The sequence below is a fragment of the Simochromis diagramma genome, unplaced genomic scaffold (assembly GCF_900408965.1).
Source record: "Simochromis diagramma unplaced genomic scaffold, fSimDia1.1 OVJJ01000343.1, whole genome shotgun sequence".
In the NCBI taxonomy this organism is placed as follows: Eukaryota; Metazoa; Chordata; class Actinopteri; order Cichliformes; family Cichlidae; genus Simochromis; species Simochromis diagramma.
The window spans coordinates 14,765,516-14,780,117 of record NW_024386831.1 but is presented as its reverse complement, the minus strand read 5'-3'; the positions used below and the strand labels follow the sequence as shown (position 1 = coordinate 14,780,117).

The 14,602-nt window shown below is 41.8% G+C and overlaps 1 protein-coding gene across 2 annotated transcripts in view; it reads right to left on the bottom strand.

Moving 5' to 3' along the window:
* The window catches only part of LOC120731209 (calcium-binding mitochondrial carrier protein Aralar1-like), a 21,818-nt gene extending 7,216 nt beyond the window's left edge, over positions 1–14,602 (bottom strand). Inside the window, exons 1-11 of one of the 2 annotated variants that reach the window (XM_040028113.1) lie at positions 14,415–14,602; positions 13,854–13,907; positions 11,108–11,250; positions 10,575–10,690; positions 9,738–9,877; positions 6,595–6,741; positions 6,267–6,405; positions 5,284–5,377; positions 3,198–3,282; positions 1,894–1,975; positions 444–602 (exon numbers count right to left, since the gene is read on the bottom strand). In XM_040028113.1, coding sequence (XP_039884047.1) covers positions 444–602; positions 1,894–1,975; positions 3,198–3,282; positions 5,284–5,377; positions 6,267–6,405; positions 6,595–6,741; positions 9,738–9,877; positions 10,575–10,690; positions 11,108–11,250; positions 13,854–13,907; positions 14,415–14,426 — 1,171 coding nt within the window. In that variant the 5' untranslated portion in view covers positions 14,427–14,602. Of the gene's footprint in view, positions 1–443; positions 603–1,893; positions 1,976–3,197; positions 3,283–5,283; positions 5,378–6,266; positions 6,406–6,594; positions 6,742–9,737; positions 9,878–10,574; positions 10,691–11,107; positions 11,251–13,853; positions 13,908–14,007; positions 14,198–14,414 lie in introns of those variants that run through there. The other variant, XM_040028114.1, reaches the window with a different exon arrangement.

Sequence of the window (14,602 nt, the reverse complement as noted above, 5' to 3'; positions counted from 1 at the left end):
GGAGGGCAGGGGGACGCAGATCAGAGCAACAAAGCGCTGCAGCGGTAGAGGCAGCAGTAGATGGCAGTCTTGACTTCCCTCATATGAAAGAAGTGTTGTATATCACAAGCCTTCAGCACCATTATCACCACTCAGGCAGAGGCAGATCAGACACCGCTGCTGCTGTTGCTACATGAATACTGCTGGTCATTCTCCTCGGGCAACTCTCCCAGGTACTGAGATAATGAAAACGTGACCCCTGGGTGTTGCTTTATTCACTGCTGAACAGGGAGGGCAAAGGTTTCTGGTATCAATTAGCGAACCATGCTCCCGATATTAGCGCGCTGGCGAATGCTGATGCTTTCCCATCAGATGGTTTGTTTTGCACGACACCCACATGTTGGCTTGCACAGAGATTTCAGGTCTTTTCATTTACTGAAAAAAATAAATCTGTAATTGATTACCTCTGTAAAAGCCGAAGAAGCCCTCGTAACGGAGCACTTTCTTTGCGCAGTCGAAGCTGTTCTTGTACATCAGCTCTCCTACAAAGGAGCCGGTGGAGCGCTGGTTCTGCATGCGCGTCTTCACCAGGTCAATAGGGTACACAGCCGTAGCGCCGGCAGCTACAAACATTTAAAAAAAACAAAAAAACAAAAAAACAAAAAACACACACACAAAATGAACTAGTTTTGGGGGGGTTTCTGCTATTTTGGAAAGATTTTTTTTTGAGCATCTAAACAATTCAGAAAGCAAATTCAAATTTTACTTGTGACAAATGTGACAAAAAGAGCTGCAGTTTGTTTTCTGATTTGTGCAACTGGCAGACAAGAAAACCCAAAATGACAAAGAAACCCCCCCTTTTTTCAATCTAGACAAGCTAGTAAATGTTTGATCTTTGTGCTCCTAACAATGAATTACTATTACTTTTTAATTAATTTTTAACTCAATTAATAACCTGTTGATATTGGACAGCCCTTGGGAAGCCCTCTAGTGCATACAAGCCATCACTTTATTTATCTAGAGTCCTACACAACTGAGATGTACAGCAATAATTCTGCAGCTACATTTGGGGATGGTTTACCACTTCAAAGAAATCATCATAAAGCTTAGAGTAGGAAGTCCTGCAAAGTGGACGACTGGGTGAAAAATACAAGATGAAATCAAGTTTAATGAGAAGGATTTGTGGAAAAGTAAGGAGAGAAGAGTGTTGAAGCTTTTATGTTCTCTGTTATTTCAAAAGAATGCACCTTCGAGCCTTTATTGTTATTGTAAATAACTGTTAAAAATCGCGGTTTGGCGGGTGTGAACTTTCTCAACTCCTGAAGGGAAGCTTGCCAGAAAAAGTTTGAGCAACACTGCACTAAACTGTTGTTATCAGTTACACTCGCCATGTCTTGTTTGGCATCAAGGCCTGCTGTAATGATGATTCCCAAACATGCAAACAGAGAAAGCAGCACAGTGAGTGAGAAACAGCTCATTCCTGGTGGTTTCTCTGTATGCCTCATGACTTACAGTATATCTCTCTCTGACCTGGCCTGAATTGGCTTCTGCTGAATGATGACTGAAAACTCTTTGCGTATTTAGGGAGAACAAGTGCACACACACACACATACAAAGACCGTGTTCCTATCTGAGGGGCAGTTATGTCAGAAGTTCCTTGTATCAGTTCCCCCCAGCGTAATTAGAGAGGGAGATTCCAGGGAGTGCGGTTCCGGAAGATTTGTGTCATTCCAAAGCTTCGACTCCAACGACAGCCTGGAGCCACGGTGGCACGGCAGCACAATGCCGGAGCCTCACATCACAGCCCTTCTCCCTGCAGGACAATGGTCGGCCCCGGGGCCTCGGCGCGGCAGCCAGCCGGCTAAGGTTACCGCTCGGGCGGGCCGGGGGCTCCGCCGCAGACATGTCACTCACCTCCAGCGATTGAGCCCAGAGAAAACCTGTAGGCAGACTCCGCAGCCTGGAGCCAGATGGGCCGAGACGTTTCGTGAGCGTGCTGTATAGGAGAAAAAGACACCAGCGGTCAAATGAATCTGGAGAAAGACAGGAGGGGGGATCAGACACTAAACATGAATCGGCTGGCTATTAAACTATAGCGAACCAGATACATTGTGGAAAGAAAAATGCTATAGAGTACTCAACGGCGGAGGAAGGCGATGGAATGCAGACATGTCACATAATGTCTGATTCATCATCAGCCTGTATTAAATGTCACAGACAGACTAGCTCTGGATACAGTAAATGACTGTGTGAACCTGCGGCTGAGTTTTCCACGCATGCGACATGTGGGACGCTAAAAGCTAAAAAGGTCTTCTTTTATTTTTATAACAAAGCATAATTTCTCCCTTATCCACTTGATCTCAGGATTGGTGTTTGATGTTGAAAGCAAATGCCTTTGTTTTCACTGGGAACTGATTAGCCTCACAACCCTTTTCCATGTCCAGATAAGAATCTACATGAATATTACACGGTCCAAGCGAGACATCGTCAAATGTGTGTGCAAGTCGATGTATTTAGCAACTTCTCCTGCCACCAGATGAGCGGGGAGTGGAGAAGATCATTTTTTTTCCTCTTCCCAGATGCTTCCACCCAGAGTTGCATGCTAACAAGATCGAGGTCTTGATCAAAGGGTTTAAACAATTAGCCTACTTCCACAGAAGGGCAAGGCTGAGAATTGCAGCATCCCCCCCAAAGGAATCAAATTCCAGACCTCTGAGCACGAGTCCCAGGAGTGGCCTGAAAGCTCTGACCACAGCCTGATATAGAGCCGTGTTATCCGGTGGAGGCAGGAACTATTTTGTTCTCCCACATCTACCTTGACTCCCACTCCCCTCCTGCCATTAGCAGACTTTGCTAAAGGCTCCTAAAACTTCTCAAGCCCCACACTGATAAAAGCCTCTTATTAGCGTCTCAGATGTGTGATTGCAGCTGATGTGTATGTACAGCCATACTGAATAAAATAGGCAGTGCCTTTCATGGAGAGGCGCAACGCAACAATCCATTCCTCCTCTATGACTATAATTGGAGTACTTTTATCTGGGAGTTAAAGAAATGCACTTCACAAGGGAAGAAAAACATGGGCACTCTGCTAATTCAGCGACTGAACAGTCTTCCTTTTTCTCGCTTCTTTCTGAGAAGGAAGCAGGGCGAAGAAGTGGGAAAGGCTTTGATGAAAGGCAGGAGGATGTGAGGTGTATTAGAGGAGTCACTCAGGCTACCTGTCTGTGGCTCTCTGCTAGGTGGTATGGCATGTCTCCTTCCTCCAGCGGGGCAACTCTCTCGATATCTGCGTGGTTCAGCCGCCTTGAGGGGGAGAGAGGAAGGGATTTAGTCCAGGAAAAAGCAGAAAGCCGTGCATCTACTCTGAGCGGCAGCCAGTGATGTAAGATTTTCCACAGACCTTTTACTGCCATATAACTTAAAGTTCCTGCTACTCGAGCTTATACACACAACAGACAAACGAAGGTGGAAGGGGCCCAATGAGTAAATGAAAGTGTTTTGTTACTAAATGCTGGAGATCCAAGTATCCCCCGCTGGTCTGACGCATCATAAAGACTGCATTCATGTTTTATGTGTGTCTTGTTAATCAGCCACTGGAGCAACCATTGTTAAACAGAATGAGCAATAACTTTATCTTTACAACCAATAAACAGATGTTTATAACATATTCATTCCATTCGTGTCGGCTTAGAATAAAAACACGAGCTTGCGTAAATGTAAATTTGAGGGAATAGCAGGAGAAGCTACCTGGGCGACTGCATTAATGACAGTGGAAAAGAACATTTCTGCACTTCTTTGGACTCCACCTCGAGTTTGGTTCGTTCCATTTCATGTATTCCTCACATATATGCAGGTCGGACTTTGGCAATTTAGGAAAGCATTAGTCTGCTAGAAATCCAAACTACATTTAAAAAAATTACACAGTCAAAAACCACCCAAGTTAATCCAGGAGCTGGAATAATTATTTCCCCATTTATACACATAAACACAACAGAAAAAAAATAAAATATTAAGGAAGTTTGTCCAAGTTTCTTTTTGTGCCCTTTTAATGAGAACATATTCATAATTTAGTTACAAATTTAAATGCCGCACTATGCACAAGAGCACTTTTTCAGCTTGTCCAACATGAACAGGTACAAATAAAAGAAATATTGTATATTACAGTACAAATATTCACTATTAGACATCTGTTTATTAGCATGTGTACTACTTTTTCAGTAAATCTATATGAATAATTATAAAACACTTATTAATGCTTCATATGCATGAAAACATTCTTCAATTTGTAGGTCATTAACTAAAGGTTTTCCATCAATATCCTCCTAGTGTTTTTCTTTATAATGTATGTTTTACTCAGGAGTCGGGACGGTCATTCTTCTTTAATAACACTTATTAAATACAGTCAAATGCAGTGGTTGCTGTTATAATAATGTCCCCCCACAGACCCGAGAACCGGGTCATTGCACTGTAATGTGTTCAGTATGGAACTGGACCAGGTTACCATTTACTCTTTCCCATTAGATTCACTTCACCATTTATCAGTTATGGTTAGTAAACTGTCTCAACTGCTTATCTATAAATTCAAGCTTTTAATTTCAACCACTCCTTCCATTATGTTTAGCTAACTAGTTTTTTCTTAATATGCTCATGTTTGCTCAATAAATTCAACCTAATTACACCTTTAGTCAAGAATTTCCTAGTTTTTAAATCTAAATTTTCGATAGGTCTGAGTGAGCGGACAACACTTTTAGTGGGGTGTACAACTTTTTTCCCTACGTACTTGTTTATTTACCGATTTTTATCATTTACGCAATCCTGTTTTTATTTAAAAATAACTTTTCTGCACAAACCTATGGAAGCTTCCATACAAACCTGTCCAGGTCAGTCAGTTCTTTAATTAACTGTATTTTCTTGCTTTTTTTGTAGTTGTTTTGTTTTAAATGAGTTGAGCCTTTAGTTACTGTGAAAGTACTACTAGCGCTATTATTTGAGCATCACTGGTGTAACGTAATACAACTAAACTAGGGTTCATATTGTTTTTAATCAATCTATATTAAGTGAACTTATAAAGCAGTTGAGTTATTGAGAGGTAATCTCTTAAATGCCTGCTAATTGGAAAATGTTTGAAATACAGATTTCACATAAGCATGGAAATAAGCTAATGGTAAATACAAGCACCTTATTATAAACTGTTGTCCAGTAAAGTCTTGTTACTCTTTAGTGTAAACGTGTTGTAGCCTGAAATATGTTCACTGACCAATAAACCAACTCCACAGGTGACAACAGAATAACTGGAGATCTTACCCAGAGTGAGAGTGGAGACCAACGAGCTGATACAGGATGTCAATTTCCATCGGAGTGATTTGACCAAACTTATTTGCAGCATGAACAAACTCCTCTACAATTTAACAAAGACAGGAGACGATGCAGTCACACAAACTGGATTTCAAAGCTTCGCTGTGTCAAACATCAGACATGAGGCCGAGAGGATAAAAACATTAGTTATTTTCTACTGGAGGTTTGTGTTATATAGTATTTGCAAATAATGTTCCTTGTATTTTTTTCTTTATGTGGCTCTTTGTTGCAGAAAAATCTTTAAAACCATTAAAACCAGTCCTGTGTGTGCTTTACTTCTTCCTCGACTACCACTAACTGAACCACTCTCAGCAGCACCCTGCACGGCTCTGCTATATGGGATTTATATTCACTTCTTTACTGCTGCCTGCTGAGAAACTCCATTGCCATCAGGTGGTCGTTCTAAAAGGAAACCTAATGGTAGTTGTTGAGAGAGGGGAAAGAGTTTGTTATTCACTTCCTCCACACCTTTAGTTACAAGTATGCTCGAGGTGTACAATGATATACTTTTCGGTGAAGGACAACAGACATGCGAGTGCTCGCTTTAAACTTAATGATATTTGACATGCTCGGCAACAAATAACAATAATTATTTGCAAATACTGTTTGCTCAAAGTCTTTTCTACAAGGCGAAATACCAATGAAGAGGAAGCAGAAGTCTAAAGTTTGCATCTGAATGGGAAACACAACTGGGAACAGATGTGACTGACAGAACGACTATCAGTTACTCAGGTATACATGTGTGGGGAGGGGAGGGGATGATCTGATTACCAGATTGAAAATGTTCATTTACCTTAGTAATTTAGTGCTACAGTAAATGTTTCCTGAGTGTTCACTCACACCACTCTGTCAAGAAAGTTAAAATATGATCGAACATCTCACATCACATTTACGATGCAGACGTGATTATTTCGGGAGACGCTCGGCAGTACCTTTGGTGACGAGAGTGTCTTTGTGCGTGCCCGCCACCGTGCTGTAAATCTTGCGGATCAGCTCCATGTTGTTGAGGAGAGCATTGAAGGCATTGAAGTAGGAGAAGCTCACCATGTGGGAGGTGCTCCCTCCCGCAGCCTACAGCAAGACCAAAAGCCTGTCAGACCTACTGGATAGGAGGGACTACGGATGGATCTTATTATGTTCCTTCAAATCTTCCTTAACCAGCTAAATGACAGCAGCTCAGTAAGACATAAATCACTAACACAGATGCTAACTGTGAATTCTTGTGTCACTGTTTAAAAAAGGAAAATGTAATAACTCAACTGAAACCAGATTCTCCTCGACAAACGGAGTCAGCATGTGGTGCCTGATGGTGGCCATGATGTCACTGAAGTCCAAGGCAGTGATGGTGCCGCTTTTGCTCTTGTCTTTTTGTGCAAATGCCTGGCGGGCGTGCTCAAGCTGCAGCTCCTGTTGCACACACAGACACACAAGGTTAAGATGCTAAAAAAGTAAAAAAAAAAAAAAAAAAAAAAAAGCAGAGTGCGTTCCCAGAACCTTGGAAGAAGAAAGTACAATAATATCAGTGTTAAACAGATGTGAAAGTCATGAGATGTGACCGTGTTAGACAGATTTTTTTTTTGTTAATAGCAGTCGCTTCTCCAGAGACTAATGAAAACCACGTCCCGGGTAGTCTGATCCCGCACTCGAGCTGAGCGGCTGCCGAGGCGGCTGGCAGGTGTGTCTGCAACAAGATGATTCAATATGACAACCGTGCAATCAGAAGGGGATGCAGGGGAGGCTGACCCCGGGTCAGTGTCTGCTGTCAAAGCTCATCGCGTATAACCAGAGGACTGTGGAGGAACTCCAACACCGAGGTGCTTCTTCATCCTCATATTCTTGTTCTGATAACCTAATCAGTGGATTTATTCTCACAATGTTTGCTGATTAGAATGCTCAAAACTGGTCATGATACTCATTACACAGACATGTACTTTTTTTAGACTTACATACACTCTGTGAACTCACTGAAGTTTCACATTCCTGTGAAAGAGCCCTAACTTTCAATAACAATCGGATCTACTTGCATCAATTTCAAGTAACGCTTAGAAGAAATGTGATGTGCTCGGACATGACAGAAAACAAGACAATAAAAATGATACATATAGATGAAATTCCGCACGCAGAGGAGTGTTTGGTGTAGCGGTGGGAAGCTCCAGTCAAGTATGATAAACCACAAAGCGCTCTGAGAGATCCCACACTGAAGTGGAGACAGAGTGCAGCCTGCATAACTCTTGGACCACCCAGCTTCTGCCTCAGACCACAGCCCTCGACTCTGAACCAGGTCGCTGCACTAGCCCCGCTCCCGCTTTTTCTTTTTGACAACACGCACACACACACACACACACACACACACACACACACACACACACACACACACCGGGCAATAATCAATCAAGCAAAATAGCAATTTTTGGGCATTTTTTGACAGTTTAACAGTGAAGCGAAGTTAGGAAGGAGAGAGAAAGCAAGGGAGGACACATAGCAAAGGGCTGCAGACTGGATTGAAACCTGGGCCACTGCATGTCAGCTGTAACTGTATGGGCGCCTGCTCAACAAATAGGCTAAACTGGTGCCAAACTTTAACTGTCTTAATGGCACAACAGGCTCCCTCAAACCCCCAGAACTGCTGATTACACTCCCCTCCCTTTCAGTCATGCCAACTATATGCATGGCATATAGTCCAATTTGACCCCAAGTGGGATGAAATCCCCACAGGAGAAACGACTTCATGTTTTCTGATGCTATTGAAGCACTTTTGGCTGCTTTTCTGTACAAACTGTTTACTTTAAATACAGAAGATACTAAATTAACCTCCTAAGACCCGAACTCTTCCACAACATGCTTTTTTAATTTCTCTTTGATATTTGGGCATATTGGGGCCCGATGAATGTAAAAACAAAGAATTACCAGATTTATTTTTTTTTTTTACCTTATTTTTGTTTTTAAGAAAAATAAGAGCCACATATGAGGATATTTGTTTAAAGTTTTGATAGAACAGCAGCAGTATAATGTCCTCGTAAGTGGGTATCAGGCCCATGTAGAGCAAAATTGAGTATTTTGGTCTAAATAACCCAAAATGTGATGTCCACATATGTGGACGACAGGTCCTAGGAGGTTAATCAGATTTAGATGAGAAAGTTGGATTATATTCATTAAGTATTATCTTTAAAGACTTTTGCACTTATTTAGAGGGGACATGTTCTTAAATTTAAAAAAAATGTCATATGAAAAGAGCATGAGATGTATAATACTGACGTTGTTGTGTGTTTTTTAAAAACCTTTTGATAGATGCTACTTTTTAGACTAAGCAAAAGAAAAGTGGCTCCTCTGAACACAGATGTACACATGTAGATAGTGCAGGGGTCACTTCTGTTTCACTGGAAGATGCATCAACGCGGCCGCCATGTTTGACAGGGAATGCAGTTTTCCGTAATATATATTGCATATATGTCTACAGAGGCCACAGGTCATCATTAGTTTTCAACTTTGTTTCAGTCCACCATTCCATATTTATAATATTATTGTTATAATATTAATAATATTATTTGTTTCCATAACAAAATACTGGCAATACTGGTTTCCATCCATTCATCCAAAGTTGACTAAGCATCAACTGCTTAGTCAACTTTGAGTCACATGGGGGCTGAAGCCTATCCTAGACGATATCTCATGTGATCCTGGGAGAAATCGCGCACTTGCACTTTCACTTTCACATCTACAGCCAATAAACGCCTAACGTGCATGTTTTTGGACTGGAGGTCAAAGCCAGATTACCCAGAGAGAACCCACACAGTCACAGGGAGAACGTGCAAAGCCAGGCAGCAGGTTCAAACCCCAAACCTTCTTGGTGTGAGATGAGAAACTACCACCCACTGCTCCGCCATACTGCTTAACATTTGGCAGGAATTTAACCAATCTGCTTGTCGGTAATATTCTGCCAAAAAAAAGTTTGTAAAAATTAAAAATTGATCTAACAAATCTCGTCATTACAAAGACAGAACTGTGAACGTCAGACATGTAATGAAAGCTGCAGAAGAACACCAACAGAGTTAGAGCCAATTTAAATGACAGAAGGTAATGTTATTTAATATTAAGTCAGCCTAAAAAGAAGGACCAGTCTACCAACTGAGATATGAAATGAACCACCCCACCGCCCCACCCCTCCGAGTAAGATGGCAGTAGCAGGAGATACAAATTTCACAAGGCTAGATGCAGCTTCTGTTATCTGGCTTCTGTAGACGTAACATACACAGCACAGATTAAACAAATGAACTTATTTCCAAAATATAAAATCATTCCTTTAATTTTAAAAATGGACCGATGCTCATCTGTGAAATTTAGCTCATTCCTTTAACACGCTGCACATCAGTTTTGACATGAAGCTCCAAGATAAAAATACATACCTGCAGAAATTGGGTGAACTCTGTGTAGCTGAGGTTCTTGTTCCTTTCATGGCCAAAGTGTAGCCTGATGAACTCACAGTCCCAGTTAAAGGGAATGTGGTGATGGACTGTAGTCTGGCTGAAGATATCACGTACATTCTCTGGAAGAGAGAGGCCCGAGTGAGCAGTAACAAAAGACAGAAGGAAAAACCTGCAAGATGAAGCTGTAATGTCCATCTCGCGTGCTCATTCCCTTTGCAGAGAACCCAGTTAAAGGAGATGAAAGAGTCAGTTTGGATGGCGAATCTGAAGAGGCTGCTACATTTTGAGGGTCGTGAGTCCTTCCAGGAAATTTTCTGTATAAGCTCTACTCTCAATTCCAGCTGCCTTTATGGAGGCCTATTGCACAGAAAAAGCACGACAGCAGCTTCTTTGTAAGACTCTCTCGGTTTATGACAGACTGGATTCATGTCGAATGGAGCTGGGTATAATGTGATGTTTCACACAGCTCATTGCAGCACTGCCCAGAGACGAGACCTTAAAAAGGTCTCACTGCTAGCATATTTAATACTCTAAAGAAGAAGCCCCCAAAAGCTCCGATACTCCCATATTTATTGACTATACATGCTTACACACAAAAAAAGAACTTCTACAGTGTTTAATCATCCCCACCCCAGTAGTTTCTTAGTGTTTTTCATCATTATGTCATCAATGTTTTCTTTCAACAAGAAGCACTTTAAATTCCTTTTAATTATCTACATCAGGTCTACATCTTAAGTCAGACGTAGGTATAATAATATTATCCAGTTTAAATTATCCTCTGTGCTGAAACACTGACATTAACTACCATGTACATACCAAATGAGATGTTCCCTGTACCAGTCTTGTCAAACAGCTGAAAGGCAACTATGAACAGGGCATCGGGGGCACATAGAACTGCCTCAAAGGCCAGAAACTCCTGGAAAGAGATCAGTCTGTTTGGAGAAGAAAGAAAAAAAATGAATGATGAAACATATATGGATCTTCAATATCAGTCTGTGTCCAGGACACGGACTGACGTTGAGGACAAGGCACAAAAAGCATTAAAGGTATACGTTTTATAGCAGAGCTTCAGTTTTCATTCTTAGCAACAACACAAACTAGCCAATGAAATAATGTTACTAACACTGGTTATACATTGATATATATATACACGCATATCTATCCATCCATCTATCCATCCATCCTTTATTTATCAGTGAAGAAAAGAAACAGTTTGACAGGTTGTTGATGTACTAAAATAAATATCTGCTTATAGCAAAAAACAACAAAAAAAAAAGATAAAAGATAAAAGATCTAAGCATAACAAACTCTTCATGGCAACCTTCATCGCACGACTTGTTCTTACTCACCCATCCTTGGTGGTGTCAGCCACTCCGGCTATCAGCTCCACAGTTTTGGGATTGTGTTGAGGCTGTGTATGCAGACCCAGGTAATGCTGCACAAAGTCCTTGGGGGTCATGTAATGCTCTCCATCCTGCACCACGTTGGCATACTGCAAAGAAGAAACAGACAAGCTATAAACAAGACTCAGTGTGGATCCATATGTGCATTTAATCGGAGAACCAGTAAGGCTGAAATTTTACTGTGTGCATAAAAAGAGGAAGGTGTGGACATATCCCTTGTCTCTGTAACAATACGATGCATCCCGCTTCCTTTAACAGCATAAAGGAATCTAAGTTTATCGGCCCTATAGAGCATTTTAAGCATATATATAAAGCTTTGCCATAATGACAGGCAGCATTGAAAAAGCATCTCTGAGCTTTGTCATCTCTTGACTTCATTCTAACCATGAATCTCATTCTCGTACAAAAGACATGTTGCTACACACATAACAGACAATGATGCATGCCGTGCCACTGAAATTGCAAAGAAAAAAAAAGAAAAAGAAAAAAAGAAGTGTTATTGTGTGAGAGGAACACTGTATTACAATGATTTACCCCTTACTCATTCAGAGCAACGCTGCTGACAGCCCCTCTCTTTTTCAGGAACACCCTGTTCCCACTCGCACACTTGCACACATTCAAACCTGGAAGCTGCAGTACAATCTGCTGGCCGCTGAGCAGCTCCAGTGGCCTCCGTGTGAGAGGTTCAAGGCCTTTTTCAGGGGCTCCTCAGGGATGGGAAAATATTTGTTTCACTCATCTCACCAGTGAGGGACTTGAACAGGCCCGCTTATCCAAAGTCTTAAGTTAGCAGGATACATTTTTCTATGATGTTCTATGTTGTTTTATCCTGTACAGTGGTGTGAAACGTGCTGTGCCACAGTATACTATGTAGAGATTTATTTGAGCGTGAACATCTATGGATGCTATGTGTTTTGGGGGTATATGGTGTTACAGGGCTAAACACAAGTCTAATGAGGACGGTTGCTTTGGTATTCCGGTCTCGAGGTGATACTACTGGGCAGCCGATGTGAGAGGCCTTGCTTGTTGGAAGTAATAAAGAACTGTCCCACTGTGGGTACTCCGTGAGACCTCAGCTGTTAAAAAGATACCCCTTTCCTATCTGTTGTTCTTCAGTTTTGCAGTCAGAGACAAATTAGCTCAACAAAACTTTATGTTTAAAGTCCCCACAAATACCAACTCAGACAAAAGTAGCCTGCAAGGCTTCTAGTATCTCCTTACATGCCCCAGTATGGCATAACCATCCTTTTAAACCTAGTCAGCTGAATAGGGCATGTTCAGCCTGGAGAGCAAAAGATACTGCAACTCTGACAGTTTGCATCCTTCCAAATTTACTTTTTTTTTTTTCATTACCTGCAAATTAGACACACTTAATGTCCAAGTTTGGGCAGCAGCTTGTTAACAGAGTTTTGGGAAGAAGCAATATCCCTTATTCATAGGTGTTCCAACACCACATGATAGTTTGATTTAGTACAAGGTGATGCATAGCCTGTATTACTCCAAAACCAAAGTGAACCTCATCTTTCCATCAGTATCCTCTCCATGCAACAGTGCCTCTCACCAACTTTCTCCAGAGAAACGACAACTCGGACGCTCCATAGAAATTCCAGAGCTTCCACCTGACATGCAGATTGAAACTCTAGGAATGATGACTGCCAAGAACCTATAGCGGCAAAGATTGAAAAATTGTCCAACATTTTAAAAATAAAAAAAATTAAGTGGTGTAAATCCTTGCTGTTTCATGATATACAATTCTAACCTCCACATCTACTTGCAATTAATAAAATGCATATAACAGAGCCTTGTGTTGCAAATGTGTTTTACTCCACTCTGCTGACGCAAAGCATGCAATACAGTGCCGTGCTGAACGTGAGATCTGGGTCACGCTCTAAGACATAAGGTCATTTTTAGAGCCCGGGTTGGTTTTCAAGTTGGAGCAGAGATAGCTCTGGGAACACAAGCACCACATGAACTGGCAACAGAAAGGCCACACTCATGGGCCCGAGCCAAGCTCAGACAGAGAGAGTACGACATGAACCCAGCTGAGAGTGTGGGAGGAGACCTCCACGCCAAGTGTTTTCAGGACAATTCAACGCAGTCTGCTGAATTAATCTTTTTAAGTGAAAATATTAATTCCGAGCAATTTATTGCCACATTTCTCCATCACATGATTGTGTATCTATTCACCCGCGCAGTAGGCCTCAAGTAGTTCTTAATCAAATTATACAGGCAGTCAGAATGAGCTTCCACTAATTAACTCTTCCACCTGAATATGCAACACAAATTACACAGCCCTGTTCTAGCAGAGTGAAGAGATGTTCAGGGACCATAAGGTGACTTAAGAAGTTGACACTCCAAACAAGACCTGTTAGGGGTAAACAAACTAACACCCTAATGCTGGGAATTGGTTGTCTCGGAAGAACGAAGAGGAATTCTTTAAGTTTTAAAGATAAAAAAATAAAATAAAAAGCACACACACTCTGCAAATGCAGAAAGTTAAAGCCAAGGACGAATCTCTGTAGTAGCTGATCCATAATTAGTCAGAGTATTTATGTGACCTTTACAGAGCTACGTGTCCCTGTGGACGCCACACTAACTACTCACTCACTGCACCAGTAGGCTTTTTAATGTATTTGTTTGATTTCATATGAGTTAGTATTAGAAACAGTTTTAATCCTGGAGCAAGCCTTACCTTCAGAAAAACAGTCTTCAAGTCTTGGGGGTCTGCCCTTTTGGTTGCTTGCACCTGTAACACACAAGTTGGAATTTGTTATGAAAAGCAGTTGAAAAACTGACCATACCACGTTAAAGCCTGTAGTTTTTGGAGCTCCAGCAGGCAACTCTACCATCAATAAAGCTGAAGTTCAGTCTATCACAGTTTAGCTTTGATTTTTTCCCCCCTTTTTACGCATCGATCGCAGGCTACTAACAGCAACAGCCTGGCACTGCATATGGAAGTAGCCGTGCTGCGATCCTTTCAGACAGCAAAATCCCATCAAATCTCCCAGAATCAGAAAAAAGCAGCAGAGAAAAAGAAATTACAGCTGTCTCTGCGAGGCCGGGAGAGATGCGCCTGTGTAAAGATGCAGAGCTTAAATAAAAGGGGGGGAGGACACCGCTGCGTTTCAGACTGAGGATTTGAACCCAAGCGTCCGCGCAGACGAGTCGTCCTCGGCATCCGACAGCGCAAAGCTCGCGGCCGTTTTATTGCCTTTAAAAATTATTATCTGATAAGAAATATTGACGGAGTCACCTTGACCGCCATGCTGGATGTGACGTCAGCCGCAGTGGACTAGCGCAGGCGCTGGGCATCGGGATGACAGCGGAGGTCCGAGACAGCGCACTATTTTTAGCCAGATTGTTGTCCTTTTGCTGTGAACAAGGCGCAGCTGAGACGGACGCTCCGGACAGAGACACTTGGTCAGCAGATGTGTTACAGCA